Source organism: Neoarius graeffei, chromosome 19, assembly GCF_027579695.1.
Source record: "Neoarius graeffei isolate fNeoGra1 chromosome 19, fNeoGra1.pri, whole genome shotgun sequence".
NCBI classification, from domain to species: Eukaryota; Metazoa; Chordata; class Actinopteri; order Siluriformes; family Ariidae; genus Neoarius; species Neoarius graeffei.
Genome location: NC_083587.1, coordinates 26,174,089 through 26,201,033, shown reverse-complemented (window position 1 = coordinate 26,201,033; position 26,945 = coordinate 26,174,089). Strand labels below are relative to the sequence as shown.

General features: G+C 41.0%; 1 protein-coding gene across 1 annotated transcript in view; it reads right to left on the bottom strand.

The window, feature by feature from the left end:
- Positions 1 to 26,945, bottom strand: part of LOC132867590 (contactin-associated protein-like 2) — a 230,874-nt gene that overhangs the window by 125,251 nt on the left and 78,678 nt on the right. Inside the window, exon 11 of the mRNA XM_060900576.1 lies at positions 17,743 to 17,849. Within this exon, the coding sequence (XP_060756559.1) occupies positions 17,743 to 17,849 (107 nt within the window). The remainder of the gene's footprint in view (positions 1 to 17,742; positions 17,850 to 26,945) is intronic.

Genomic DNA, 26,945 nt, shown 5'->3' with positions numbered 1-26,945 from the left:
GCATACTGGAACAAAATATCATTTCTCCAGGACCATGGTGCAACACACAACAGTAAGCAAGCTGTAGATCAATAATTACACAGGACAATATACACTCACTGGCCACTTTAATCATAACTTGTTTAATCATAACCATGGTTTCCTACGACGTCACTTCTCTGTTCACCTGCATTCCCACCACAGAAGCAGTTGAATCTGTTAGAAAACGACTCCTTCGAGACAGCACCTTATTGGATAGAACGAACCTCACCATGGACCAGATTTGCACCCTGCTTGACCTCTGCCTGACTACCACTTATTTCCAGTTTAATGAAAGTTTCTACAGACAGAAGCATGGATGCACCATGGGCTCACTGGTGTCCCCTATTGTGGCCAATCTTTAATTGGAGGAAGTGGAACATAAAGCTTTGACCACTTTTTCAGGAGTTGCTCCCAGCCACTGGTTCAGATATGTGGATGACACCTGGGTTAAAATCAAAACCCACGAGGTGGAAGCCTTCTCTAAGCACATCAATGCAGTGGATATTAACATCAACTTCACTCAGGAGGACGTCAGTGGGAATAATCTAGCCTTCTTGGATTGTGATGTACACATTAGACAAGACAGAAGCCTGAGCATCGAGGTCTACCGGAAACCCACACACACAGACCAGTACCTACTCTTTGACTCTCACCACCCACTGGAACACATATTGGGGGTCATTAGGACCTTGCAACACAGGGCTCAGAATATCCCTACAACGATAGAGGGAAAAGAGAAGGAGCAGAATCACATCAAGAAAGCACTTCAGAACTGCGGGTATCCCAACTGGTCTTTCCTCAAGAGCAGAAAAAGGAACAGAATGGACAAGGAGGATAACAGGAACAAACGCAAGAACATTGTCATTCCCTACATTTCTGGTCTATCTGAGAAACTCAGGAGGATCTTCTACAAACACAACATTCCGGTACATTTCAGACCCAGTAACACTCTGAAGCAGAAACTGGTTCACCCTAAGGACAGAATACCCAGACACAAACATTCAGTGCAGTGAGGAATGTACGGACTCGTATATTGGGGAGACGACGCAACCGCTTCACAGGCGCATGGCTCAACACAGGAGAGCCAGTTCCTCAGGCCAGGACTCTGCTGTCTACCTTCATCTTAACAACAAAGGACACTCATTTCAGGATTGCAACGTACGCATTTTAGCCAGAGAGGATCGTTGGTATGAGCGAGGAGTTAAAGAAGCCATTTTTGTCAACCTGCAATGGCCATCACTGAACAGAGGTGGGGGTCTAAGGCCCTGTCCACACGGCAACGGATTCAGGTGAATCTGATAAAATTTTTTATCGTTTCGGCCTGGCGTCCACATGGCACCGGCGTTTTGGGTGCCCCAAAACGAAATCTTTTGAGAACGGGTTCCAGAGTGGAAAAATCTGGCAACAGCCCCGTTGCGAAGTCGTCTGGATGAGTAGAACGGATTTGTTTACGATGACGTCACAACCACATGACTAGAACAAGCAGCACTTTTCAATGCGCGAAATTGAAATTGTTTACACATTAACCTGACTGACCTGCCAGACAGACAATTTACACCTGCTTTGATGAACAGAAAGTACAGCCTTCCACATAAAGCAACAGTTACCTGACTATAGACCCTTTTCAGTCACGTGACCTTCGTAAACGCGACCACCATTTTGGACATGTAGCGGACTTCGGCTCGAATTGGTTTGAATGCGAGGAAGGCGACAAACGGAGAACATACAAGAAAAAGGAGCGAGATGCAGAAAACACCTTCACTATCCAGCGACGCAGGGCATTTACAGGGCGAGCAGAGGGAGAAATAACAACAGTAACGACACATTAGCAACGCCGTACAGAAATAATGGTTTATGGCACAGACCCTTTCGATTCTTGCTCATCTAGCTGCTACAATGACTGCTTAGACTGCAACAATAATACCTAACACACATTTAAAGTATCCGTCGTAAAGACGTGAAACTCATCGAGTGACGAGTGTGTTCATTGATAAGCTAACACAATCTAAAAGTAGACATACCATCACACTGCCCTGGCGCTGTGTACAGTTTACCTTCTACGGTTTGTGCACTCACTATTTGCCATTACTTTCTCCAACCGTTGTTACAGATTACAGGGAACGGCCTGGATTTAAGAGACAAATACATGTTCCTCTTATTTTGAACACTTATTTGTAGGCAGTGCTTAATTTGTAAAGTGGGAGGTCCCGGAGCGCAGAGGATGAGCGGCTCTGGTGCGGAAAAAAGGGGGGGGGGGGGGGGGGGGGCGCTGCGCTGCGCTTCTGGGCATGTTTTGTAATAACACTGCAAATTAAGTTCATCTGCAGATATTTTGTGGATGTCGTTTCATGAGAGAAATCACCAACAAGACAGATATCAAAATCAGACATTAACACTAAATAAACTCGCATTTTTTTATTTAATTATTTGTTTTGTTTTTTGTTACATAGTCAAAAGAGGTGTCGGATCACCGGATCCAGTGTAAATAGCTGCCGGAGCCAACGCCCGAGGTTCCAGAGCGCGCTCCGGCTTGCTCCCCCTCAAATTAAGCGCTGTTTGTAGGACACTGCTTCTGATCTGTCCTACAGTCTACCAACAGCAAAGGAACACAACACTAGCTAATGTCGTTAGCTAATAGCTACTACAGAAGAACAAAGAGGTTACAATGGGTTATTTTAGCCTATTTGGTGACACACTCGCCACCACAGAATGTTAACAGCAATGTAATGCCTTTTCTGGCTAATTTTATTCGTCTTACCTCCAACAAAGTGGTCACTACACAAGCGTTGGTGTGCCGCTATCCATCTTCTCCGTCAGTCAGCAACTACCGGGATCCGATAAAATGATAACCCTTGCCTTGTTTGTTGATGGTTACTACATCCAGGTGCACAACAATACAGTGGCATGACGGAAGTCTTACTGAAAATAAACACTTTCTTTGCTGCCGTTCCTCAATGTTGGCTGTGGTAAACTACTGGTAGTACACGTCCAAAATGGCAGCCGCGTTTGTCGTGACGTCACGTGAAAAGGGTCCATAATGGAGGCAGAGGGGAAAAGGGTCAGAAGACCCTTCAACAGACTGTTTTGTATGAACCACTGCATTGCATTCACTTTTGTATACAGCTTTTCTTTTAAATAAACAAGTAACTGAACCATTTCTTGAATTTCTTTTTTTTATTGGATAAGACTGTTTTTCAAAATGTTCACACACAATATAAAAAGTTATATAAATTATATAAAAATGCTTTTCAAAATGTTCACACAATAAGAAAATTAAGTTATATAAAACTACCGTAAAATACCAAATAATAGCCCGGGCGATTATTTGTCTCAATCACGTAAGAGACCCGGCGCGTATTAGAGACTAGGTGGCTATTTGGAACAGGCGATTAATTCCTTCTTCATAAACACCTTCCCCAAAATCTACCTCAAAACGGGGAAAAAAATCATTCTCAGATAGGCCTACTTTTAACCAGTATAACTTACAGTTTGTTTAGAGTTAGATTACAGATAGCATGGTGCCGACTTCGGGGAATTTTGAAGACGCAGAATGCATCTTCGCATGGCACAGTCGGGGTGGATAAAGGATAAATCACACACCTTTTCCTGTTAATGACTAGTTAAGCGCATGCTTTACAAAATAATCAAGAAACCACACCATTGTCTGTGCGCAGCACTGTGATTTAATTACTCTGCAAAGTTATGGTCACTTGCTATCACCCTCACCCATGCAGCCTCCACCCTTTGCGCTTCGCGATGTCTGTCAATCTGAAATTGCATGGAGGGCGCGACGTTGAAGCAACATAATTAGGGTGCGAAGTGTCAAACCAAAGGGTTTTTTCTTATGCTGAAAAATAAGTGACCTGCAGTGGCTACATACTGTCATCTTGCATCACGTTTCTCTCCAAGACGTCTCCCTATTTGGCCGATATGAGCCTATTCCCCGAGTGAGTTGGTACGGTGGCTCGACCCCGTAGAAAACTTAAAGTTTGGATGAAAGTTAGTTGAATAGGTTACTGACTTGTAGGCCTACATGTTGCCTGCCTGACGCGTGCTTCTGCCCAACTTGCACGACAGATTACTTGTTGAAAAGGCCCCTTGGATTAGATTGGCCGCGAGCAGACTGAAATGCATGTTAGAACGCTCTCACCTTTTTTGTAAAGCGTCTTCCAGATCCGAATGGGTAAGGGCAAGTGAAATGGTATAAGGTCTTTAATAAAACTCAGTGTGTGCTTTGACGCATGCATTCGGCAATTTAGGTCGTTTAACAGAAGCAGCAGTCCAACCTTGGAAACCCGCAGTCCTCAATGTCACCACACACGCTGGCTTTCGTTGGGTATACCCAAAGGGGTGGCTAAGACATCTGTCAAAAGTTACGGAGTTGCATTCCTCAAGAAATATTACGGTAGACCAAGATTATAACATTGAAATGGCATGTTTATTATCACGTAACAAAATGTTGTAAACAGTATTATAGAAATAATTTCATTCATTCATTCATTCATTCATTCATATTGTTTCGGGAGAAAACTATGCAATGCAAAATCGTTTAAACACCAGAAAACCAGAAAAGTGCTGGGCCTCAAGATTCTAGATAGAACGTTCGGACGCTTTTTTTTTTTTTTTTTTAGACCCCGGCGAGTATTCGGAACCGGCCTTTATTTGTCACAACACACGCGTACACCCGGCCGTTAAAGGGAACTCGGCGGTTAATTGGAACTCGGCTATTATTTGGTATTTTACGGTATGCACACTAATAAAACTAATTTGTACACACAGAAGGCACGATTTCCTCGTGTAGTCGCAGCCATCTTCTTCTTGTTGTCGTGTGTTTGTTCCTGTGAGTGCTTCACGCCGGATAGAAGAAGGGGTTTATGCGTGTAACAGACGTTGCGTTGTGTTGTTCACCAGTCTTTTTATTCTGAAGAAATGAGACACAAATACACTGCTGAGGACGGGCTGCAAACGTCCAGTGGCATTGGCGCTTACATTTCCAAAACAAACTGAAAGAGGCCAGCGCCTCGTTCCCATAACTACCTGCGCTCTTAAAGGGCCAGCGCAGAATTTCCCCACCACTACACACAATGGCAAGTGGAAAAAAATAAACCCGTTACATGCGCATGCGTCCTACTTCTTCTTCTATTGTTCTGGTGTCTCCGATGGGGCCGTCTTACAGCGCACGTAGAGGTGTGGCATGTGTATTGCATCATTTTCCGCAAGCGTTGCGTTGCCATATGGACCTGATATTTTACTGATCCGTTGCCCATGTGGACACGATTTTTTTTTTTACCCGCTAAAAAAAAAATCTCGTTGCCGTTGTCGTGTGGACGTAGCCTAAGACATAATTTATCAGCCACCTACAATGCAGTCCTTGGCGCACTTCCCAGACAACTGAATGCACACCAAAACCCAGCTGTTTTCAGTGACTCACAGGAGGACAGAGAGAATCAACATTCCATTGATCACCCTAACGGGCAATCCATTGATCATCCTCACGATTCTCGAGGTCATTCACAACCAGCCCCCAGTTGACCCACACCAACAGGATGACTCAATGACACCGTAGATGAGCTTTTCATCCATGAGAGGATAAATACCTGATGCGCCCTACCAGTCAGACAGAACTGAAGAAGCCTTTCGGATGAGAGGTGAAACATCTTCAAGAATCTTCAAGCAAGTCCAGGTGGGGTTTACATTAGACCGTATCAGCGGATCATCAGATTAACGTTTTTAAAACGATTAGTGTGCACACAGCAACACCAATACACGATTTGCGTGCGCACAGCAACACCAATACACGGATAAGCTCGGCTCCGCAGGCATCCTGCGCTCCAAATCACTCCGCCCTGAACAGCGAGTGCCCTCTGGAGGGTGCGCACTCCGGCCCTGCGCAGCTCACAGAGCGCGCGAGTGTAGTGCACAAGCAGTGATTCGGGACTGAGCCGCTGTGTGTGTGATCTCAGCGCATATCACTTACCACTTGCAAGTGGAAGGATGGCAAGCCTAAAGACAATCATAACTACACAATGGGCAGTATTTGCATCAGTATTTGCAGTATTTTCATACTTTTATACTCTTTAATGAAAGGTGATACAAGGTGGAAGTCCGCGCCGTTTTTCAGCAGTCGCGTCACATGACCAACGCCAGCGAATCAGGAAGGTGGATGTCACAGTGACGTTGTCCAATGACGACGCCAGCTAGAGCTCAGCACAGCGTATCCGCGTATTCTGAATGTTTACACAGCACCGGAGCTGACACGATCTGGATTGAATACGTGGACCCTGGCGGATTCCCGTTTCCCGGCGTTTCCAGGCGGTTTAATGTAAACGGACAGTGCATCCGCGAAGAAAACGAGACAGATACGGTCTAATGTAAACTTGGCCCCAGTTGCTCTCTTTTACCACCCACAGTTTACCATGACCTGGATGACTGAGAATCTTCATAGTCATAACTTGTTCTTGATTCTAAGGTTCATGTTCTTGGCTGCAGGAGTGGAACCCAATGTGGTCTTCTGCTGTTGCATGGTAAGATGCTTTTCTGCTCACCACGGTTGCAAAGAGTTACTGTGAGTTACTATGTCCTTCCTGGCAGCTCAAACTAATCTGGCCATTTTCCTCTGACCTCTCTTATCAACAAGGCACTTGTTTCCACCCACAGAACTGTCACTCACTCAGTGTTTTTTTTGTGTTTGTTTGTTTTTCACACCATTCTGTGTAAACTCTAAAGACTGTTGTGTGTGAAAACCCCAGGAGATCAGCAGTGAAAGTCACACTTTGAGATCACAATTTTTTCCCATTCTGTTTGAAGTGAACATTAACTGAAGCTCTTGATTTGTATCTGCAGAATTTGATGCATTGTGCTGCTGTCAAGGGATTGGCTTATAAGAGAACTTCATCAAACAGCACGTGGAATCGTGGATGTATGGGTGTTCCTAATGAAGTGGCTAGTGAGTGTACAGTCATGTGAAAAAAAAGTACACTCTCTTCCAGTTACATGGTTTTATCAGTCAAGACATAACAAAAAAATCATCTGATCCTTACCAGGTCCTAAAATTATGCAAATCTAACCTCAGGTGTAAAGCAATGCACAACAGATTCCACCGTGCTATTATTTATTTAACAAAAATTAAGTGAAAATGCAGAATCCATGTGTGAAAAAGTAAGTACACCCCATGATTCAATAACTTGTAGAACCACCTTTTGCAGCAATAACTTGAAGCAATCATTTTCTGTATGATTTTATCAGTCTCTCATATCATTGTGGAGGAATTTTGCCCCAGTCTTCTTTACAACATTGCTTCAGTTCATTCATGTTTGAGGGCATTTGTTTATGCACAGCTCTCTTATGCCGCTTTTCCACTACCAACGCGGCTGAGTTGGGCTGAGTCGAGCTGAGTGGGGCTGTTGGAGTTGCATTTCGACTACAACCGCGCTGAACCATGCTGGCTGGAAGTGGGTGGACACATTGGGTGGAGTTAGCGAAAGTGGGTGGACGTCACGTGATGTCGTTAGGCGGCGCAAACAGTGACATCAGTGACCTTTTAAGCGGTAGTCTCACAACCCGGATAGTAAACAATAAACATGGAGGACATGGAGTCGTTAGTGTTGCTGGTCTTGGTGCTGTGGCTTGTTGTCACCGACAATGCCAACAGATACTGGCAAGAGCGTATAGATGAGGCGAGGCGCATAAGGCTTCATAAATTCTCGTAATTCGTAATTCTTCTTCTTCCGGGTTTACGGTGTTTACAGATCCCAGCGTGCTCGTGGGGTGTGTGTGGGCATGTGAGGACACTCCTCCTCACCAATCAGTGCACAGGGGAGTGTCTCCTCATGCCCCTAGCCCCACTCGGCTCGGTTTGGCTCGCTTCAGCCCCACTCCAAAACCGTGCGAGTTTTGGGTGCTGAGCAGGGCTGAAGCGAGCCGAGTCGTGCTGTTCTGAGGTAGTTGAAACGCGAGCCGTGTCGAGCTGAAGTGAGCTGAAGCGAGCTGAAGTGAGCTGAAAAAGGGTAGTGGAAAAGGGCCATTAAGGTCCTGCCACAACATTTCAATTGGGTTGAAGTCTGGACTTTGACTTGGCCATTTCAACACCTTGTGTGCTTGGGATCATTGTCCTGTTGCATGACCCAATTGTGGCCAAGCTTTAGCTGTTGGACAGATGGTCTTACATTTGCCTCTAGAATACTTTGGTATACAGAGGAGTTCATGGTTGACTCAGGCTACGTTTACATTAGACCGTATCTGTCTCGTTTTCTTCGCGGATGCACTGTCCGTTTACATTAAACTGCCTGGAAACGCCGGGAAACGGGAATCCGCCAGCGTCCACGTATTCAATCCAGATTGTGTCAGCTCCGGTGCTGTGTAAACATTCAGAATACGCGGATACGCTGTGCTGAGCTCTAGCTGGCGTCTCATTGGACAACGTCACTGTGACATCCACCTTCCTGATTCGCTGGCGTTGGTCATGTGACGCGACTGCTGAAAAACGGCGCGGACTTCCGCCTTGTATCACCTTTCATTAAAGAGTATAAAAGTATGAAAATACTGCAAATACTGATGCAAATACTGCCCATTGTGTAGTTATGATTGTCTTTAGGCTTGCCATCCTTCCACTTGCAAGTAGTAAGTGATATGCACTGGGATCACACACACAGCGGCTCAGTCCCGAATCGTGGCTTGTGCACTTCACTCGCGCGCTCTGTGAGCTGCGCAGGGCCGGAGTGCGCACCCTCCAGAGGGCACTCACTGTTCAGGGCGGAGTGATTTGGAGCGCAGGATGCCTGCGGAGCCGAGCGTATCCGTGTATTGGCGTTGCTATGTGCACGCAAATCGTGTATTGGTGTTGCTGTGTGCACACTAATCGTTTTAAAAACGTTAATCTGATGATCCGCTGATACGGTCTAATGTAAACATGGGCTCAATGACTGCAAGGTGCCCAGGCCCTGTGGCTGCAAAACAAGCCCAAATTATCACCCCTCCACCACCGTGCTTGATGGTTGGTATGAGGTGTTTGTGCTGATATGCTGTGTTTGGTTTTCACTAAACATGGTGCTCTGCATTATGGCCAAGCATTTCCACTTTGGCCTCATCTGCCCAAAGGATATTGTTCCAGAAGGCTTGTGGCTTGTTCAGATGCATCTTTGCAAACCGAAGCCATGCTGCCATGTTCTTTTTAGATTGAAGAGACTTTCTTCTGGCAACCCTTCCAAACAAGCCATACTTGCGCAGTCTTTTTCAAATTGTACTTTCATGAACTTTAACATGCTAACTGTGGCCTGTAGAGTCCTAGATGTAGTTCTTGGGTTTTTTGCAATTTCTCTGAGCATTGCACGGTCTGACCTTGGAGTAAATTTGCTGGGACATCCACTCCTGTGAAGATTGGCAACTGTCTTGAATGTTTTCCGCTTCAGAGTAATCTTTTTCACAGTAGAATGATGGATTTCAAATTGTTTGGAAATGGCCTTATAACCCTTCCCAGACTGATGTGCAGCAGCAATTGTTTCTCTAAGATCACTGCTGATGTCCTTCCTCCTTGGCATTGTGTTAACATACACCTGAGTGCTCCAGACCAGCAAACTGCCAAAACTTCTGCTTTTTAATAGGTGGCCACCAGTGGCGGCTGGTAGTCTTTCAAACAGGGGAGGCTGGTCGGTTACGATATTTCCAGATTTTAAAAGAAAAAACACATCAATTTTGCCCATACTCTTGCCTCTGATCTGGCTGATTGTTGGCAGGGTCACAAACTGTGAAATAACAGGTTCTTTTGGCCCATTAGCCTACTGTCCAATATACATGATGGTGGTGTTGGGGGGGTATATTTTAACATTTTATATTTTAAAATTGTGGCATGTTGTTTAAAATGCATAAGATGGGTCTAAATAGACCCGGCAGAGTTTAAATTTTCTATATCTTTATCATAATGCATTTTTTTTGCTCAGCACTCCATAAATTCCTCAATTGACTTGTTTATGTCCCTTAGAAAGCTTCATTTCATTTTTGGCATCATTGCATTTTACGTAAAAATACCTTTTTTGTTAATACCCCTTTAATGCATAACATGGGTCTAAAAAGACCCGTATTCATTTTCTATGCAATTTCACCAAAGGCTTAGTTTTTCTTAGCTATATTGTAAAATGATCTTGATTCCTCATGCAATAATGCATCTTTTTATGATTTATGGAGTATTTATTCCCAGCACCAATACTTAATTTTCATACTTTATGGTTACTCTTTGAAGTAGAAGACATTTTACATAATTATGTATTATTTAGACACATGGGTCTAAAAAGACCCGCTTTCATTTTCTATGTAATACTGTTCAAGGATCAGTTCTTTGCAGTATTTTCTTTGGCAAAAATGTATTTAATCATTCAAAATGACAATTATTTCATATCTGACTTATGATATTTAAATTATTTAAAAGTATAAAACAATACATTGACTCGGAGCATTGCATGAAAAGAGTTTATTCAAAGACTTACTGTAACAAGAACTTATTTTCTGAATGACATTTAAAACATAAAACATGTAAAACAGTAAAATGACTGTGACTGAGATAGTAAAATATGAATACTAAACAGTAAATTGATAATGTCAGTGAACCACTATAAAACGGACCTGGTATGTAAATACACTAAGTAAAACTGCATATAATCATGGGAAAAGATCAGTATTGACCTACATTGTTACAGCTTTCTCAGTTCTTGCACATTTCACAAATCACCTGAGTGAATTTGTGTTCTTTGCACACAGGCCGTGCACATCAGGAGCATGAGTGAGACACTTTTTTGTCTCGCGCAGAGGGACACAGGCTGCACCTCTTTCTCTTACTCTGCAAGACACGGTTTGGCTCCTGTGGCTGGATGAACTGCCTCTGTAAGCCACACATCTCCATTGCCTGAATGACATGCTTCTGCAGATGGAGACTGGTCTCCAGTCGCCTCCTCATGTGAGGCATGATTAGCTCTTGAGCCAATTCCTTGATGAAGAGGTGCCGGGCATTTGGCACACCACCCATATAATCAGGGTGATGTGCTGTAAAAACAGCGAATGCATTCAGAGCAGCAACATCGACCACATTTTGCCAGAGCACCTAGGCCACCTCCTTGTTCGCCGCTTTGATGTGTATGTTTGGACCATTTGGTCCATGAGATCCACGCCTCCTTTGGTTTTATTGTAGTACAGTATGACCTCTGGCTTTTTTTCATGCTTCCATCCACTGCTGTGTCGTCGTGCATGGTGCTGAGAAGAACAACAGCTTTTTTTCTTCTTGGGGACGTAACTCACCATGGTCATGTCCCCACAGAAACCAAATGTGGAACTGTAGCGCTCCCTGGAGTCGGATGGCTTCATAGTTGGCGGTATGTCTGCCTTGTTCTGCCTCAGTGTCCCCACAAGGGTGAGATTCTTCTCAAGTAGGCTCTGAGCCAGGGGAACGCTTGTAAAGAAGTTGTCCATGGTGATATTGCGACCTAAGAAGTGACAAAAAAACGTATATATTGTTTTATTTATTTGATTGACCATATAACCTAAATACTTACTGGTAAGTAACATCCAATTAATTTAATAATTTAATTTAAAAATGTATCAATATGTTTCATCTAAATATCATTGCTTCATGTTCATAAGCTGAAGCTAAATAACATTGACTACAGTGTGTGTAATACAGCATATTCACCTGTTTGTCTGATGACACTGCACAGCTGTTGGACAACTTTCTCACCAAGGTTCTTCTGTGTCTTCTCTCCTGGCTGTTTCCCAGTGTAGACTGTGCTGTTTATTGCATAAGGCACCCGCGCATCACACATCCAGAATATTTTAATGCCATACTTTGCAGGCTGGCGGCACGGTGGTGTAGTGGTTAGCGCTGTCGCCTCACAGCAAGAAGGTCCTGGGTTCGAGCCCTGGGGCCGGCGAGGGCCTTTCTGTGTGGAGTTTGCATGTTCTCCCCGTGTCCGTGTGGGTTTCCTCCGGGGGCTCCGGTTTCCCCCACAGTCCAAAGACATGCAGGTTAGGTTAACTGGTGACTCTAAATTGACCGTAGGTGTGAATGTGAGTGTGAATGGTTGTTTGTGTCTATGTGTCAGCCCTGTGATGACCTGGCGACTTGTCCAGGGTGTACCCCGCCTTTCGCCCATAGTCAGCTGGGATAGGCTCCAGCTTGCCTGCGACCCTGTAGAAGGATAAAGCGGCTAGAGATAATGAGATGAGATGAGATGAGATGAGATGAGACTTTGCAGGCTTGTCGGGCATGTACTGCAGGAACCTGCATCTTCCCCGGAAGGGCACCAGCTGCTCATCAATGGTGACACAATCACTGGAGATGAACTGTTCTCTGCAGTTCACCAGGAAACACTCCCAGACATGCCTAAAGGCGGCCAAATGGTCAGTTTCCAGACGCAAAGCTCTGGTCCTCTTGTCATCAAAGCGCAGAAATTTTCGAATCTCTTCAAACCTTGTGATCCCCATAGTGGCCTTATACATTGGATTCTGCAGGGGATCCAGAAACAGCTCTCTCAAATCCACATCCCAACTTTTCTCTCCTCCTGCAAGCAGTGACAACCCAATGAAAGCGTTTAATTCAATTTCATCAATGGCTTTCCACTCTTTTCCCCTCTCTGTTGCAACTCTTCTTCCCTCGTAATTGGTGCATTTTATGATCTCAGTCATGATGTTGTCACTGATGAACTTCATCCAGGCATCCTTAGGTGACACAGCCATTGATCCAGGGGCAGGTCCGGGGCAGCAGCGCAGGATGTTATGCGTTTTTGTTTTGCTGTGAGGGGGAGGATGTTCGCTCCAGTACGATCCAGTCTTACTCTCTCTTTCTCTCTCTCTCTCTGGATCTGCTCCTCTGGCTCTGGATCTGATGAGCCTTCTGAATCGGAGTAAGAAGAAGTCAGAGACACATTTGCAGTAATTTCTCCTGGCACATAATCTGGGTCCCCTTCTTCTGATACGTCAGACTCTGATTCAGGACCCCCTAGTGCACCCTCTTCATCACTGTCATTGCTGACCATCGCTGCCACCATTTCAGTTGTGAACTTGGGATGACGATGAGCCATGACACTGAAAGAAGAATGTGATAAAAGCATATTTATAGTTTGAAATGAAAGATGCATGGAAATGTAATTTATATATATATATATATATATATATATATATATATATATATATATATATATATATATATATATAATTAATCACGATTAAAAAATTAATCACAATTAAAAATAAATAGTTAATCGCGGTTAACTCGGTTAATCGTGAAGGCCCTAATATATAGTTCATGTTCACATTTATTCATTTGATCACACTTCATAATAACTTTTCCTCCTTGAGAACAAGTATGACTATAGGCCTAACTAGTGATTCACAATGATCAAAATTAAAGAAAAAAAGACAAACATGTTAACAAAAACTAAATAATGTGTAGGCTAGTAAATGCTTGTGAATGTGGATGTATTATAAAGTACTAACATTTATTCAGTATGATTAGGATGACATTTTGTGCTAAAACTAGTTACATGAGATGAATGCTAATGACTAGCTAACTGGTGATTAGTTAACTTGCTAATATTAGCCTTTCTCACAAGTGAAGGTCAAAGTATGTAAAATTGTGATTCTTCTCTTTCTACTTCTGTAGTATACTGCATAATTATATCCCACAACAGTTATTCACAAAAATAATGATGTACATGAACACTTACATGTAATTTTGGAGTTTTGAAGTTCTGATTCTTCACAATCAACAGGTCAACAGTGGTCAACAGTGGTCCGCAGTATTTGTGTTCCTGACTGGAAACACTTGCAAATATATTTTAGTTCCTAATGTGAGTCACTTTAGATCCATGTCTGCAATAATAGATCAAATATTTGTCTGTGCTTGTTTATAATATATAAAATAAATAATAGTGTTGTACATAGAAAACTACCTAATTTATGACATTTTAATCCATTTCCTATTTAAAATATAATAATTGTGGAAGTTGTAACTGGGAAAAAAACAACAACTTACATTTCCATTATAAACAAATGCGGGTCTTTTTAGACCCATGTCTAGAAATTAGTGTAGTAATTCCAAATCCAAGTTTATTTATAAATTGAAAATGTAGAGAAATAAAAAAATCACTTTCCTTACATTAAGGAGTATCTAAATAATTACTTTTATAAGTATAATGGGATTTATTGTATTGGTTTTAGAAGTTGTGAGAGTGAATATAACATTAATGCTTGGAATTACATTGGAAATGAATCCGGGTCTATTTAGACCCATGTTATGCATTAGTGGGGGTTCGATAGCTTATTCATTAAATATAAATTGATCATTATTGAAAGCAGCTCTTTGTCAGGAACCTCAGCAGTAACAGCAGAGTGTTCTGGAATAGGCACAAGCACTGACCTTGGGGAGCCAAACATAGAGCTGGGTGCCACACATTTCATTCAATGACACTTTCCCTATATTTTACTTATTTTGACTGAGAAATGTTTTATTGACAATTTTGATAACTCTTTACTTTTAATCCAGGTCTGTAGTGTGAAATGTTCTCGGCTGTGTTTTTGTTTAAAAATGTTTTCTAAATTGTAGCTGTGTTTAATTCATATCCAGAAAAATATATATTCCAGTATAATATACTCAGCATAAACATTTTAAATAGATTCTATATTTTTGGTCCATCCATGACATATTACTAAAGTAGCCTATTTACTGTTGTTGATGTGGGTCACTTGCTGTTAGCCAATTCACTTTCTCGTACCAGGAGAGCTGAAAGGAACGAGTATTATTCCCTACCTTTTTCACCAAGTCAGTTTGAGGCGTTGGTCTACCCTGCTCTTTAATTTTAATTTTTTCCTTGAAAGGAAGACTGGCAAATGGCTTCGCCAAAATTAAATCAACAATGCTTGGCATCCATGCGCAGCTTTCTTGCTAGCTGACTAGCCCCCTCAAGTTCAAGTTCAGTCACTCAAACGAAATTTCTGGAACTAAGATAGCAAACTTGACAACACTATATTTACACTTTATTTACAATGAAAATATATACAAACTAAAAAAGCTGGTAGAAACCGTATGTAATGAATGAAATCGAAATGTAAGCTGATCTCTTACAATACACCACAGCACTTGCGAATCCGCATGGGACTGAACTGAGATTCACCGCTGCCTGTCTATATTTGAAACGAGCTGTCAATCAAAGAAAATATCCAGCCGCTTTCATCAATCACCAGTCTCCTCGTGGAAAGCTTTGCCATGTCCCTCCCACTGTGAGGCTGGGAGTCCGGTGGGCGGGCATTTTTGCAGTATTTGTCCAATAACCGTCTTGCATTTTGAAATTGAAAAGCGCAGAGCTCCCAAATGCCATTGAAGTCCACTGAGGCTGGGAGTCCGTGGGACTCCGTGGGCGGGCGTTTTCGCAGTATTTGTCCAATAATCGTCTTGCATTTTGATATTGAAAAGTGCATAGCTCCCAAATGCCATTGAAGTCCACTGAGGCTGGGCTGCATCGCGCTGTCACGAGGGGGAAAAACTCACGCGCACATTAGGCGAACTGGGGAAAGTTATAACGGAATGATTTCGCACTGTAGTTGGGTTGAGCACATATATTTCTATGATTCTGGATCTGAAATAGCAATGTTATAAGGTCAGCTATAACATAAGCCTAGCGCAATTCATCCTACACAATGTTCGTCATTTTTAGAGGAGGCTGAGCCTCCCTCGTTGTCTTAGAGCAATCGCCCGTGGTGGCCACACTTGCTGATGATTAATTAATCAAATTCATTTGATCAGCAACACCTGGCTGCTAATTGCCTTCATAATTTCTATGGAAGCAGTAAGGGTGTACTTAATTTTTCACACACTGCTACTGCATTTTTTGGCTTACTTTGTGTTAAATAAATAATGAAAGGTGAATATGTCATGTGTTATTGGTCATCTGTGGTTGTATTTGCCTAATTTTAAGACCTGGCAAGGGCCAGATGATTTTTTATTATGTCCTGACACTTAAAACCTAGACTTGAAAGAGGGTGTACTTTCTTTTTCACATGACTGTATATACAGAACAATGGTTATAACTATAAACTATAGAGTAGTGTAAAGCAATAAGTGTAGCAGCAATGAATTGGCATAAATATGAAGTGTCTATTGCTGCTAAAATTTACCTCAAACCTCATAATCGTATGTAACCTCATATGGGTTATTTTTCCATTTTTCATTTAATTTTGTCGTCCCAATGTTTGATTTAAAAGAAGGATATCTTCGATTATTTTATTTAAGTTCAGCATTTTTCAACTGTAGGTAATGTTAGCCTCGATAAAGAGCCTAGATCAATTTGAAATAAGCCATATCAGGTGCACAGTCTCACTGAAACTGGACCAGGAGATGATTTTCCAATAATCACCTCTCTGGTTTTGGTGAGCCTGTGCCAACTGTAGCCTCAGATCCCTGTTCTTGGCTAACTGTAAAGGAACCTAATGTGGACTTCAACTGTTGTAGTCCATCTACCTTAAAGGGGACATATGAGGAAAAATTCACTTTTTCAGTGCACATACAGTACATTTGGGTATCTGGAGCCTACCAACCCACAAACTCTGAAATAAGACACCCTGTCAGTTTCTATTGGGCTCTTATTTCAGAAAAGATGTCCTTCAACAAGCCATTCAGATTTGGCTTGAAAACTGCCTTTGTGAATTAATATTCATGAAGAAGGAAAGTGCTACCTGATTAGCTGGTGGAAGGGGGGTGGGGTGAGCAGTGTCTCATTATCATTTAAAGGAACGGGACGTTTTGAACAGGGCTGTTTAGACAGGGTGAGACGGAGCTGTGGTGCTTTATCCTTGTGGTATTTTGACCAAAGCATGCCACAGACAATTCATTAAGACCTGTGTCAACTTGTGGGAAAGGGGTGTAATATGTCACCTTTAAGTTTTGGCATGCTGTGCTTTCTGAGATGCTTTTCTGCTCACCATGGTTACAAAGAGTAGCTTTGGCTTTCCTGCCAGCTTGAACAAGTCCAGTCTGACCATTCTCCCCATCAACAAGGCATTTCTACCAGCAGAACTTCTGCTCACTGAATTTTTTTTTTGCATTTCGCAAACTCCAAACTCAGTCTGCTCAAACTCCATTCTGCGTGTGAAAATCCCAGGAGATCAACACTTGCAGAAATGCTCAAACCAGTACTTCTGGCACCAACAACCATTCCAAAGTCACTGCAATGACAATTTTCCCCATTCTGATGTTTGATGTGAACATTAACTGAAGCTGATTGGCTGACTGGATAATGAGCAGGCATACATGTGTGTTACGTAAAGATTCCCCACTGAGGATAATTTTTAACTGAGAGACGACGTAAGTAAAAATAAGAATAAAAATGCTTTGGTTAAATGTGAAATGATTGTGCTTTAGTGTAGATGGCAATATGCAGACATGGTCTTTCATGTAGACGCCAAATCGATAAAAAAAAAAAAAACTCTGAGGTTTGTGTGAGTTTGTGCTACAAAGGTCATGCCATCTCCCACATCAGTAAAACTAAAAGAGGCGATATACAGTATCTGAAGCGTCCTGTGTTACACAGTGCTCCATGTCAACTCCAATCAAACAGAAGCAGTTATAAAAGTATCCTCTTAAGCTCAGTTTAAACAGAGCAATTATAACTCCTCTGCTCTTTTTGATTATCAAAGTATTTATCCAAGGCCAATGTTTGGGCTTGAGTTCTAGGAGTGTATACGTACACGTGTGACACGTGGCTCCAGTGTATCCATTACCATCACAGGAACAGCTGAACCTGTCCCAGGTCTGAGTGCACCTTCCTCCATGCTCACAGTGATTAGGCAAGCATCTGAAAAGCAGGACGGATCATTAGGGCACAGGAAAAGCGGATTAAATCAGTCTTACATCAAACGCAACCACGGATTTATCCTTCTATTTAATGTCACATCTCTTCAACACTTCAACAGCCTCCATCCAGCTGCTATATAAGCTTTCATCATATATTAAAAAAAAATCATTAAAGCCTCGGTTGAATAAGAAGTATTCATGCTTGGCCTACACTTATTAAGACTTTCTTCTTGTTAAAAAGGTATGTCCAGAGCACTCGTTTAAGCGTGGAATCCTTTCATGAAAGTTTTCTTTATGGAAAAGCTACAGTGGCTTTATTTTAACCGAGACAAAGACGCCAGAGACAGGAAATTAGCCTTAGCTATAGGCAATGAAGAGATTTCCACATCTGCACATCACTGAGCAGAAGATCTCATCTCATCTCATTATCTGTAGCCACTTTATCCTGTTCTACAGGGTCGCAGGCAAGCTGGAGCCTATCCCAGCTGACTACGGGCGAAAGGCGGGGTACACCCTGGACAAGTCGCCAGGTCATCACAGGGCTGACACATAGGTGGGGTTTACATTAGACCGTATCAGCGGATCATCAGATTAACGTTTTTAAAACGATTAGCGTGCACACAGCAACGCCAATACACGATTCGCGTGCACACAGCAACGCCAATACACGGATACGCTCGGCTCCGCAGGCATCCTGCGCTCCAAATCACTCCGCCCTGAACAGCGAGTGCCCTCTGGAGGGTGCGCACTCCGGCCCTGCGCAGCTCACAGAGCGCGCGAGTGAAGTGCACAAGCAGTGATTCGGGACTGAGCCGCTGTGTGTGTGATCTCAGTGCATATCGGGCATGCGTGTCACTTACCACTTGCAAGTGGAAGGATGGCAAGCCTAAAGACAATCATAACTACACAATGGGCAGTATTTGCATCAGTATTTGCAGTATTTTCATACATTTAAACTCTTTAATGAAAGGTGATACAAGGCGGAAGTCCGCGCCGTTTTTCAGCAGTCGCGTCACATGACCAACGCCAGCGAATCAGGAAGGTGGATGTCACAGTGACGTTGTCCAATGACGACGCCAGCTAGAGCTCAGCACAGTGTATACGCGTATTCTCAATGTTTACACAGCACCGGACCAGACACGGTCTGGATTGAATACGTGGACCCTGGCGGATTCCCGTTTCCCGGCGTTTCCAGGCGGTTTAATGTAAACGGACAGTGCATCCGCGAAGAAAACGAGACAGATACGGTCTAATGTAAACTTGGCCATAGACACAGACAACCATTCACACTCACATTCACATCTACAGTCAATTTAGAGTCACCAGTTAACTTAACCTGCATGTCTTTGGACTGTGGGGGAAACCTGAGCACCCGGAGGAAACCCACGCGGACACGGGGAGAACATGCAAACTCCACACAGAAAGGCCCTCGCCGGCCACGGGGCTCGAACCCGGACCTTCTTGCTGTGAGGCGACAGCGCTAACCACTACACCACCGTGCCGCCCCCTGAGCAGAAGATGTTGATTAATTTTTTTTATAACAGAAGCTCTGACAGTAGTTCAGAATACAAGGTTTATATATTTTACTGCACTCATTTTAACATGTTATTGTTTCTCGAGTTACAACAGGAACTTGTTGGACATTCCATAGAAACATATAAAACAAAGAAACAAATGGAAAAAAAAATGTATTTTATTTATTATCGCCGCCAAATTTGTTGGAGGTTATGCTTTCACCTTTGTCTCTTTGTTTGTTTGACTGTTCCTAATGTAACTCAAAAAAATAGTGAACGCATTTTGATGAAATTTTATGGAAAGGTGGGCCATGGGGCACGGAATATTTGATTAGAGTTTGATGCAAATCCAGATATGTATGTAGATCCAGGATCCAGATATGTATGTGGAGCCTAGATTTTTTATTTTTTTTGTCTGTTCCCAAAATAATTCAAAAAGTAGTGAACAGATTTGGATGAAATTTGGTATATAGCTTTACTATTATCCAAGGTTCAAGTGAGTTCATTTTGATGTTGATAATATGTGGCTTGGCAGACGTATTCACGCTACCGAGCCATTTTGTAAGGAGTCTCTAGTGTCAGTGCAACAATACAATCAGAGATAAAGTATTGTATTGTAACTTGTAACTTCTTTCAATGACTGTTTTGGCTGTGAACTTGTTTCATGGATGTTCCACAACATTAAATGTAACTATAAAAAGACAAAATGTGTGATGTGTATTTCTTTAATCAATAAACAACGTAAGCATTGGCAAACCATGGATGGTATAAGATGCATAAAACACTTCAAGGCATGCTGTTACTGGAAAATAAGTCACTTCAGGGTGATAACAGTTACGCTGCTTTACGTTGGGCTGCATCACACCATTCCATCACTGACTAATTATTTCCTATAACAGCACACCGTATTATCCATCCATCCATCATCTGTAACCACTTATCCTGTGCAGGGTCATGGGCAAGCTGGAGCCTTTCCTAGCTGACTATGGGTGAGAGGCAGGGTACACCCTGGATGTCTCCAGGTCATCACAGGGCTGACACATAGAGACAAACAACCATTCACACCCATGGTCAATTTAGAGCCACCAATTAACCTAACCTGCATGTCTTTGGACTGTGGGGGAAACCAGAGCACCCAGAGGAAACCCGCATAGACATGAGGAGAACATGCAAACTCCTCACAGAAAGGCCCCTATCAGCCACTGGGCTCAAACCCAGAACCTTCTTGCTGTGAAGCAACAGTGCTAACCACTACACCACCGTGCTGCCCTATACCATATCATGTTACTGTATATGGACATGAGTGTTTTACTGGGAAATACGCCACTCGTATTTTTCATACAAGCTACATCCGGGACATAGTGAGCCAAAACCATGACATAAATCTCTATATGTCACTTGTGAGGAAATTGATGAATTGTTTTGATAAATTTGGGTCCTTTTTGTTTGTGTGTCAGTATGATAAAAAGAAAATCACACATTGGCTTGAAGATATGAAGTTTATCTTCTCATATTGAAAAACTCACATTTTTCATCCAAAAGACATCACAATTCTGAGTGACATATTTAAATAATATTGGCTGGCTTTTTTTCATGGTCTATCAGATATATTCCATTGATTGATTGATTCCGAACAGTAAAGAAGATATAAAAATAATGCAATCATCAAAACATCGTCATAAACAAACAGAATAGCATAGCCATAAGGCAGTAACATAAAAATGTTTGGAAAGGATTAGGAAGAAGTAAATAACTTATCAAATTCTAACCCTCTATACCACCGCTAATCAAACGTCACTTTCCACCATAATAAACTATATATACAAAAGAAAACAAAATCAACAAAAAAAGAAAACATACCAACATACCAAGACATACCAACATGGTATAATATCAACCAAATCAAATTATATGTACAGATACTTATGTTATGCATATATACACACATACAATACATATACACATACCTATAACTATACACATCCATACATACACAGACACCCATATCATAATTATCCATATTATGCTTATATATTATATACAATTATGCATATATATATATATATATATATATATATATATATATATATATATATATATATATATACATACACACACACACACACACACACACACACACACACACATACATTTTATATACAGTGGTGCTTGAAAGTTTGTGAACCCTTTATAATTTTCTATATTTCTGCATAAATAGGACCTAAAACATCATCAGATTTTCACACGAGTCCTAAAAGTAGATAAAGAGAACCCAGTTAAACAAATAACACAAAAATATTATACTTGGTCATTTATTTATTGAGGAAAATGATCCAATATTACATATCTGTGAGTGGCAAAAGTATGTGAACCTTTGCTTTCAGTATCTGGTGTGACCCCCTTGTGCAGCAATAACTGCAACTAAACGTTTCCGGTAACTGTTGATCAGTCCTGCACACCGGCTTGGAGGAATTTTAGCCCATTCTTCCATACAGAACAGCTTTAATTCTGGGATGTTGGTGGGTTTCGTCACATGAACTGCTCAGATCAGGTCCTTCCACAACATTTGGATTGGATTAAGGTGAGGACTTTGACTTGGCCATTCCAAAACATTCACTTTATTCTTCTTTAACCATTCTTTGGTACAACGACTTGTGTGCTTAGGCTACGTTTACATTACGTCGAATCAGCGGATCATCAGATTAACGTTCTTAAAACGATTCGCGTTTACACTAAAACCGTTAGCCGTGCACACAGCAACGCCAATACGCGGATACGCTCGGCTCCACAGGCATCCTGCGCTCCAAATCACTCCGCCCTGAACAGCGAGTGCCCTCTGGTGGGTGCGCACTCCGGCCCTGCGCAGCTCACACAGCGCGCGAGTGAAGTGCACAAGCCACGATTCGGGACTGAGCCGCTGTGTGTGTGATCCCAGCGCATATCACTTACTACTTGCAAGTGGAAGGAGGGCAAGCCTAAAGACAATCATAACTACACAATGGGCAGTATTTGCATCATTATTTGCAGTATTTTCATACTTTTATACTCTTTAATGAAAGGTGATACAAGGCGGAAGTCCGCGCCGTTTTTCAGCAGTCGCGTCACATGACCAACGCCAGCGAATCAGGAAGGTGGATGTCACAGTGACGTTGTCCAATGAGACGCGAGCTATAGCTCAGCACAGCGTATCCGCGTATTTTGAATGTTTACACAGCACCGGAGCTGACACGATCTGGATTGAATACATGGACGCTGGCGGATTCCCGTTTCCAGGCGTTTCCAGGCGGTTTAATGTAAACGGACAGTGCATCCGCGAAGAAAACGAGACAGATACGGTCTAGTGTAAACGTAGCCTTAGGGTCGTTGTCTTGCTGCATGACCCACCTTCTCTTGAGATTCAGTTCATGGACAGATGTCCTGACATTTTCCTTTAGAATTCACTGGTGTAATTCAGAATTCATTGTTCCATCAATGATGACAAGCCATCCTGGCCCAGATACAGCGAAACAGGCCCCAACCATGGTACTACCACCACCATGTTTCACAGATGGGATAAGGGTCTTATGCTGGAATGCAGTATTTTCCTTTCTCCAAACACAACGCTTCTCATTTAAACCAAAAAGTTCTATTTTGGTCTCATCCGTGCACAAAACATTTTTCCAATAGCCTTCTGGCTTGTCCACGTGATCTTTAGCAAACTGCAGAAGAGCAGCAATGTTCTTTTTGGAGAGTAGTGGCTTTCTCCTTGCAACCCTGCCATGCACACCATTGTTGTTCAGTGTTCTCCTGATGATGGACTCATGAACATTAACATTAGCCAATGTGAGAGAGGCCTTCAGTTGCTTAGAAGTTACCCTGGGGTCCTTTGTGACCTCGCTGACTATTACACACCTTGCTCTTGGAGTGATCTTTGTTGGTCGACCACTCCTAGGGAGGGTAACAATGGTCTTGAATTTCCTCCATTTGTACACAATCTGTCTGACTGTGGATTGGTGGAGTCCAAACTCTTTACAGATGGTTTGGTAACCTTTTCCAGCCTGATGAGCATCAAAAATGCTTTTTCTGAGGTCCTCAGAAATCTCCTTTGTTCGTGCCATGATACACTTCCACAAACATGTGTTGTGAAGATCAGACTTTGATAGATCCCTGTTCTTTAAATAAAACAGGGTGCCCACTCACACCTGATTGTCATCCCATTGATTGAAAACACCTGACTCTAATTTCACCTTCAAATTAACTGCTAATCCTATAGGTTCACATACTTTTGCCACTCACAGATATGCAATCTTGGATCATTTTCCTCAATAAATAAATGACCAAGTATAATATTTTTGTCTCATTTGTTTAACTGGGTTCTCTTTATCTACTTTTAGGACTCGTGTGAAAATCTGATGATGTTTTAGGTCATATTTATGCAGAAATATAGAAAATTCTAAAGGGTTCACAAACTTTCAAGCACCACTGTAATATATATATATATATATATATATATATATATATATATATATATATATATATCCGTATGTACCCATACCCACATATTATCAATAGAATGTTATTGTATTTCCTCCTCCCTATACCTCATAAAGATCTGTTCCTTATACCGTTTATTGAACTGGTTTATACTTGTACATTTCATGAGCTCCACATTCAAACTATTCCATAGCTTTACTCCACAAATAGAAATACTGAACATTTTTAACGTTGTCTGAGCACTACGAATTTTAAATTTCAATTTCCCCCTAAAATTATAGCCCCCCTCTCTATCCAAGAACATTGTTTGGATATTCCTTGGTACTTTATAATTCCTTACTTTGTACATTATTAAGGCAGTTTTATATTCTATAATATCCCTGAATTTTAAACATTTTGAATTTAAGAATAGTGAATTAGTATGATCTCAGTAACCAGCACTATGAATTATTCTTATAGCTCTTTTTTGAAGTATAGTTATTGCATGAAGTGAACATTTATATGTATTTCCCCACACCACTGAGCAGTAATTTAAGTACGGTAAAACCAGGGAACAGTAAAGAATGCGGAGTGAATTATAGTCCAGGATGTGCTTAGTTATACTCAACACAGATATGCTTCTTGATAGTTTAATTAGTATGTATTTTATATGTGATTTCCAATTAATTCTATCATCTATTATTACACCAAGAAATTTATTATTAGAAACTCTTTCAATATCAACACCATCTACTTGTACATTTATTGCCCTATTTATTTTATAATTATTAAATAACATGATTTTTGTTTTAGACAGATTTAATGATAATTTATTTCGATCAAACCAACTTTTTAACCTGCACAATTCTGAAGAGATTATGTTTTCTAACTAATGTAAATTTGTTCCAGAACAAAACATATTTGTGTCATCTGCAAATAATACCATCTTAAATATCTTTGATACATTGCACATATCATTTATATAAAGACTAAACAGTTTAGGACCCAATACTGACCCTGAGGGACACCACAATCAATATTCAAACGAGTTGAGACAGAGTCACCCAACTTCACCAATTGTGTCCTGTTGCTCAGATAACTTCTTATACAATTTAATACAACTCCCCTTATCCCATATTGTTCCATCTTATTAATTATCATGATTAATAGTATCAAAAGCTTTTTGAAGATCAATAAATATCCCAGTGACATATATCTTATCATCTATAGAGTTACTGATTTCTTCAATTGATTCCATTAGTGCCATCTCTGTTGATCTATTTGCTCTAAATCCATATTGACTATCACTGAGTAGTTTGTATTTTTCAATGAATTTATCTAATCTGTTATTGAATAGTTTTTCAAAAATTTTGGAGAATTGAGGAAGTAAAGACACAGGTCTGTAATTTGTGAAGTTGTGTTTGTCCCCAGATTTATACAATGGAATTACTTTTGCTATTTTCATATTGCTTGGAAATGTACCGGTTTGAAATGACAAGTTACAGATGTATGTTAATGGTTTAGAAATCCCCCCAATAATAGTTTTCACTAGTTTCATATCAATATCAGTACAATCTGTGGATATTTTATTACTACATTTATTAACTATATCAATAATTTCCTTCTCATCTACTGGTGTAAGAAACATAGAACAAGAATTCCTCTTTATAATATTATCTATACAATCATCATTTGCTACCGGATCAGAGATATTTTGAGCTAATCTCGGTCCAACATGAACAAAAAAAATATTAAAACTATTAGCAACTACATCCATGTTATAATTTTTGATACCTTTGTCATTAAAGTATTTAGGGTAATGTATTTGTCCAGAGCCATCTTTAATAATACTATTTAATATATTCCATATTCCTTTAATATTATTTTTGCTATTATATATTAATTTACCATAATAATCCTTCCTACATCTCCTTATGATACTCGTTAACTTGTTTTTATATTTTTTATATTTATTTTCTGCCTCTTTGGTTCTTAATTTAATAAATTCTCTATATAGAGTGTTTTTCTTCTTACAGGCATTTTGTAATCCCTTAGTAATCCAAGGTTGGTCATTATAGTTTTGTTTTGTACTATATTGCTTCAGTGGGCAATTTTTATCATATAATAATTTAAATATACTTTAAAAGTTATCATATGCTCTATCAATGCTATTCTCTATATAAACTGATTCCAAGTCTTGTATTAATAAATCATTATTTAATGCAAACATGGCTTCCTCAGTCCTAACTCTTCTATACTTAAGTTTATGGTCTGTCACATTTCTCTTATGATTACAGTCATAAATTGTAAAAACTGGTAGATGATCACTACTATCACTGATTAATATTCAACTTATAATGTTATCTATATCATTGGTAAATATATTATCTATTAAGGTAGCACTATGGTCAGTAATTCTGGTGGGTCTGGTAATTTTTGGGTGGAGACTCGTACTGTACATGGTATTAATAAATTCCTCAGTCATACTGTGCTTATTAGGGTTCAACAGATCAATATTAGTATCCCCACAAATGAAGATAACTTTTTTATTATCTACTGTAAATGTCTTTTCTACCCAGTCCTTAAACGCCTCTATACTAGTTTCTGGCACTCTATATATACAGCTAATTAATAGACCCCTTCGCAGTAAACGTCATTCATACGTAAGCGGAAATTGCGCGCGCAGCCTGGACCCAAAAAAGACTCAGAAATGCCTAGTTGTTGTGTTTTCGGGTGTCAGAATCGTAGCAGTGATGGGGTTAAAATGTACAGAATTCCAGCAGGATCTCACCCATTCCAAAAAAAAAAAAAAATCGCCGACGTCTATGGCTACAAGCCATCAAACATGTAGACTGGGATGAAAGCACCATCAAAAATGCGCGGGTTTGCAGCGCCCACTTCATCACAGGTAAGATCAGGCTATTTATTAAATCTTTTTTTTTTTATTCTTTCTAGTCTTCATTTATTGATGTAGCAAAATACTTTGGTAATGTTTGTCTGATTAGCTGGGTCATGGTTACACAATGTAATGAATATTGTTAGCATGTTAACTTAGCTTTGCATGCAGTTTTGTTTGTAGGAGGGGTCTTGCTTGACTCAAGCAGTCCAGATTTTGTGCCATCATTATTTGT